Source organism: Olea europaea, chromosome 16, assembly GCF_002742605.1.
Source record: "Olea europaea var. sylvestris chromosome 16, O_europaea_v1, whole genome shotgun sequence".
NCBI classification, from domain to species: Eukaryota; Viridiplantae; Streptophyta; class Magnoliopsida; order Lamiales; family Oleaceae; genus Olea; species Olea europaea.
Genome location: NC_036252.1, coordinates 16,409,566 through 16,415,070, shown reverse-complemented (window position 1 = coordinate 16,415,070; position 5,505 = coordinate 16,409,566). Strand labels below are relative to the sequence as shown.

The 5,505-nt window shown below is 36.1% G+C and overlaps 1 protein-coding gene across 1 annotated transcript in view; it reads right to left on the bottom strand.

Moving 5' to 3' along the window:
* Window positions 1-835: 835 nt before the first annotated feature.
* LOC111412288 (pentatricopeptide repeat-containing protein At3g59040) overlaps window positions 836-5,505 on the bottom strand; it is a 12,138-nt gene continuing 7,468 nt past the window's right edge. Inside the window, exon 7 of the mRNA XM_023043146.1 lies at window positions 836-1,850. Coding sequence (XP_022898914.1) covers window positions 1,301-1,850 — 550 coding nt within the window. The 3' untranslated portion in view covers window positions 836-1,300. The remainder of the gene's footprint in view (window positions 1,851-5,505) is intronic.

The following is a 5,505-nucleotide window of genomic DNA, read 5'->3' as shown; positions in this document are numbered from 1 at the left end:
ATCCAACCATACCAAATAAAAAGTATGAAACACGACGTATAAAAATTTATCATATGATGAAGTTTCAAATTTTACCAATTTTCATACAAAAAATCAAATTTTCATCCAAATTTCGGGAAGCAATACCTTCTTCATTTCGAAGCCAATATTTACGTTCTTTATATGATCGAAAAACTCATTGAAATACCTTTCTAACCATACCAATATCGCTACACAAAAATCATTGAATGAAATGTAGTACATTTTTAAAGCATTGCAAAATTGACCATGGTTTCGATTTTCTAATTTTCTCCCAAATGCAATAACGAAAATTGATGAAATATTGTATGTAAATTCTAAAGCATATTATATACATAATTCCAAAATTTTGTTAATTTTAGACATGTATATCAAATGATGCAATTAAAAACTACATAAGATATCAAAACTTTACATACAAGATTCATAACTCAATTGAATCATGTAATGACATATTCAAACATGTATTACAACAAGGAATTCAACCTTGCAATTCAGATACCAATGTAAGAATTCGCAATGTACATAATCATAAATTTCGGGCCAAAAAATTTGCTTGAAATGATGAATTTCAAGATTTTTTGAATTGTTGAATCACCTTACTTTCTAAAACTCCAAATCTACAATTTTCTTGCATTCCAATTATCCCATTCCCAATTACAATGAAAGAGGATTATTAGTCACAACCTAAGTGCCAATTTTTGTGATTTTTCATGCCAAAATAGTGGTCCTAGGTGCCTTTCAATTTTTGCACAATTTTTCTTGCCATCCTTCTCTCCCAAATGCTAGACAAAACATTGAAGGTTAAAATGAAAGCTATGGGAAGTTATGGGGATTGGATGTTAAAACCACTCCCTCCAATCCTTTCGATATCTTATGGGTTGGGTTACCCCACATGGGCGATCCACAATCCGTAATTTCTAACACAGAATAAGCATCAAATTTCAGAAGTGATCTGCAACTAATCCAACTTACAAACATGCATTGCATTCATTGAACAAAATTTTATCATATTTATGCTTCTAGCACAAAATAACATGTTGATAGCTGTTGATAGCTGCTGCTAATTATCAAGTCTTCGCCTTTATCTTCAAAGCATGGCTCACGTCGACATCTACATCGGCATCGGCATCATACTCATCGTTCATAATACCGATATCACCATCATCTTCTTTGTCGGGACCCCTATCACGTTTTACAAGCTGATTGGCTTCAAAATTTTCTTCTGCTGTTTTGACTAGAGAGACTTGCTTTCTGATCAGGTGTCCAACCAGATACCATGTCACTGAACCAAACCAGTAATTATCAAGTCTTCATCTTTATCTACAAACGCATGGCTCATGTCCATATCTGCATCTGCATCAACATCATCTGCATCGGTCATACCACCGATATCACCAACATCTACATTGTTCGGGATCCTATTAAGTTGTACAAGCTGATTGGCCTCAAATTTTTCTTCTGCTGTTTTTGCTAGAGACAGGAGAACATTCTTTGCTTTCTGATCAGGAAGAGTCCCACTAGATACCATTTCATTGAACCAAATCACGGCACTGGAGAAATCCTCGTTTTTACCAAAAGCATCCATGATAGTAGTGAGGATTGTCTGGTTCGGTTTGATACCTTGAACCCGCATATTGTTGTATTTCTCCATCATTTTCTCCATGTTATTTGTTTTTGCATAACCTTTTATCAAAGCCCCATAAGTCACGAGATTGGGTTCAAATCTGTCTTGTTTTATTCTTCGGAAAAATTTCTCCGCACCATCCATATCAGATGAATTAACATAAGCCGATAACATAGTCGTATATGAGCACAGATCAGGGGTACATCTGCAAAATTTAACACAACAAAAAATTAGTTACACTTTTGAATCGAGTATAGCTCACTGAATAACAACTAATACAATTAACACTTATCCCATCCATAGTGTATTGCCCGCGTAGGCCATGTGCAAATTTTGGCTATCTAAAATCTCAACAGCATGGTTTGATGGTTGAAAATAAATGATCAATCATTCTTTAAAGCCGTTTAATAAAGCCCAAATGTCACCAATTAAAGTAATTGGCCTATTCAACAAGAGCAAGACTTATCCTTGAGATCAAATCAGCATCTTAACCATTTGTTTCGAGGAATGTAAGCTATACAATAAGAGGTAACAGAGGAGAGAAACTAATTTCTTTTTGCATTGACAAGAAGGATGAGCTCACAAGATTAAATTTGGACCAATACTTACTATTTCATTCTATTTTCACGTCGTGACTCCTCTTTTGCAACTCTGAAAACAAAATTGTTGGGGAAAGAAACCCTTACCCTCTTTCTTCATCACTTTCAAATCCTTTAGACCTTCAAGCTGATATTCCAGCATTATTTAAGGGTAAAAGACATGCACTATCTAATGAACAGAATTAGGGCCATTTTCATCGACTACATCTCAGAAGGTTAGAAATAATTTCATGTTGAAGAGAAGATCATATCTATAAACTGAACAAATTGATTAACCTTAAACAACTATGACATTTAGCATCAGTTATCATCACAAATAGTAGACCAAAAAAGAGTACATGGAATGTCCTAGTGGTACTGGATGTAATAGAACAATTGTAGGGGAAGGGGAAGGGGAAGGGGAAGGGGAGAAAAGAAGAGAAACAAGGGGGAAACGAGGGAAGAAGAGGAGGAGAAAAAGAGAGAAATTGGGGAAGAAATTCAGATTATTTCATAATCAAAAGTTGTTCTATTACAACGCAAAAGAGCCCTTTATATAGAATTTGAAATATTCAACTAATAAAAGAACTAAATTAAACCTAATTATATTTCCTAAAATACGAATTAAAATTTGGAAGCTAAACATAATAATATTCTTTCTAATATTGCATTATTTCTCCCAGACTGAGAGAACTTGACTCCGGTGAGATAGACTTGTAAGTAGATTGACCTTTTGTCTTCAACAACTGCTTGTACTGGAACCTTGGAAAGCATTAACTTGCTGCACTCATACCAAGGAGGGCAACCTTTTTTAAGAACCAAGTATCTGAACTGATCACGTAACACCAACTGAACTCACAAAGCATCCTAAGAACATAATCTGACCAAGGGGAACAATCTCTTTGTCTAACCAAATACCTATTAGGAACTCCAAAAAGCAACAATATATGCAACTCAACTACAAAAGTTACTACGCGAAGAGCACGATAGACTGGTCGGCATAAACAAATGAGTGTAACATAGGTGGCTCAAACAAGCCCCGAGAAGTAAACAATTCAGTTGTATTGAAAACATAACCTTCATTTAAGTGTAATTGCCAGTCAACTAGTTTAGTTTCCAGTGATTGATCCAATTTTTTCTCCACGTGTTTTGAAAATTGTATCAAAGTAACATGCAATAAGGTATAAAAAGCACCATGAAAGTATGTGTGCCTAAATTGTATGTCAAATGCAAGCTCAAAAGTATAGAGGAAAATAACTTCTCATTGAAACTTAGCATGAAAATCAGCACAGTATGGAGCTAAAGCAATATGATGGTAATTAGTAGGCAACAATCGAATGTCGATAGGAAAAGTTTGTGATTAAACAATGACCTTGGAACATGTGGAAACCAAGGGACTATCATACTAACGAGGGAAAGTAATAGGAAAGGCAATATGAGTGTCACGTAGAGTAGATAAGAACGACATCGCGTAAGAACTCGAGGACAAGTGGACTGTTTGACTTAGGTGGTAAGACTATAGATAATTCCTCATCCTCACTATTAGAATATTAAATTGACTAGCAATGGAAACTTCATTATCTTCCTTAAGAGGAACACAACTAGACTCGGGAAGTGAATTTGGACTGGGATGGTATATCTAGCTTATGACACACTTGACAAAGATGGAAGGATAAATTCCATAAGTTGGCCTGTTGGCAAGCGCCATCTAAGGATTGGAATGCAGAACGATTATCGGGCAAGATTTTAGGATTCAAACTGTTGAGAAATCTAGACACTATAACGAGGAGCTTCATAAATATCACAACTGTGTAATAGCTTTTTGAAGTGGGCTAGCCATTTATTACTTAAGATTCGTTCCATCTTATCCTACAAAGTGGCGGGATGTTGACCTAGGTTATCAATGTTATACAAAAAAGACTTCCAATAACACCTAACAAATCCAACAAGTGCCATATCAGCATAACAAAGATGCGGGAGTCAAATAAGTTGTGAAATTCAAAGAATTTTTCAAGAACATCAAGCCGATCAAGAAATAAATTTGGTCCAGTGAGACCCTCGAAATCCCATAATTAAAATGCTACTTGTTCAAAAGGAGTATATGTCCCTTACAGAGTGTCAAAATGGACGATAATTGCATAAATGAGTGCAAAGTGAAGGTATATGACCGTGGTAGCAAACTAAGGGCATGTTATGGGTGCAAGTGTTGTTACAAGAAGCGTATGTGGTGTACGATGACTTTCTTTTTTTTTTCTTTTTTATTTTCCCTTCTAATTAACATGCCAAAACACCTAAATAAAGATTAGAGTTTTCAAATAACAAGATAGTATACCTCATGGCACTCGTTTCCAGTGACTGGTGGTGCACAAAGTTTCTACTTCCAGTTCATAGCACGAATGGACTGCCTAGATGATCGTAAGAGTTGCTCTGATCAATATGTGGAAGAATTTGCTTGATTGCTGTCCAAAACAATCTGTATGACCACTATCCCAAATTCTTGTTTAATCTTACACAACTAGAAGCAATATTAATCAGGCACACGGTCTATAATTATGCTGTTGGGTACCAAAGATGTAGGCATGACAATGAAGGGAACGGATTGTGGATGTGGATATGGATGTGGTTGTAGCTATGGTTGAAAGAGTTGTAGTGGCATTGGGAGGATGGTATATGCGGCAACAAATTGTATTTGGGTAGGGTGTATCATGACGACTAAGATGGCGGCGAGTGGTGGCCGTGTGATGCCAGTGATGAATAGCTATAGGCAACAGGGGTGGTGTCGACAAGGTGTTCGGTGTAGTTGGTGCGAAATGGAGTGGCTGACAACAGTTCAGGAGTTGGATTGTGGGTTATGGTAGAGATTTGTAGAGGGTTTCAGCCGAAGAAGCGACAAGCAGCACTAATCATTATAGGGTCTGGAGGTGAGATTGATATGATGATCGACGGGGAGTTATAGAGCAGTTGCAAGGGAGGGAGGTGGCTGGTGTTGATAGCATGAGGATAGTAATAGATAGGGCTACACAAAAAAATTGTAAACCTCAAAGGCTCAAACCGAACCTAAACTGTTGATTTGAAACCGTCGGTTCGCGTCCAAGTGGACCCACGATTTTTATTCCCTCAAACCAAACCAAACCATTTCAAAATGGTTTGATTTAGGTTTGAATTTTCAAAAACCTCATAAAACCAAACCGAACAGCTAAAATTTTTTAATTAAAACATTAATTTTATTAATTTATAAATTTTACATTTTTCAATTTTAAAAAAAAAAAAAAAAAAACCAAT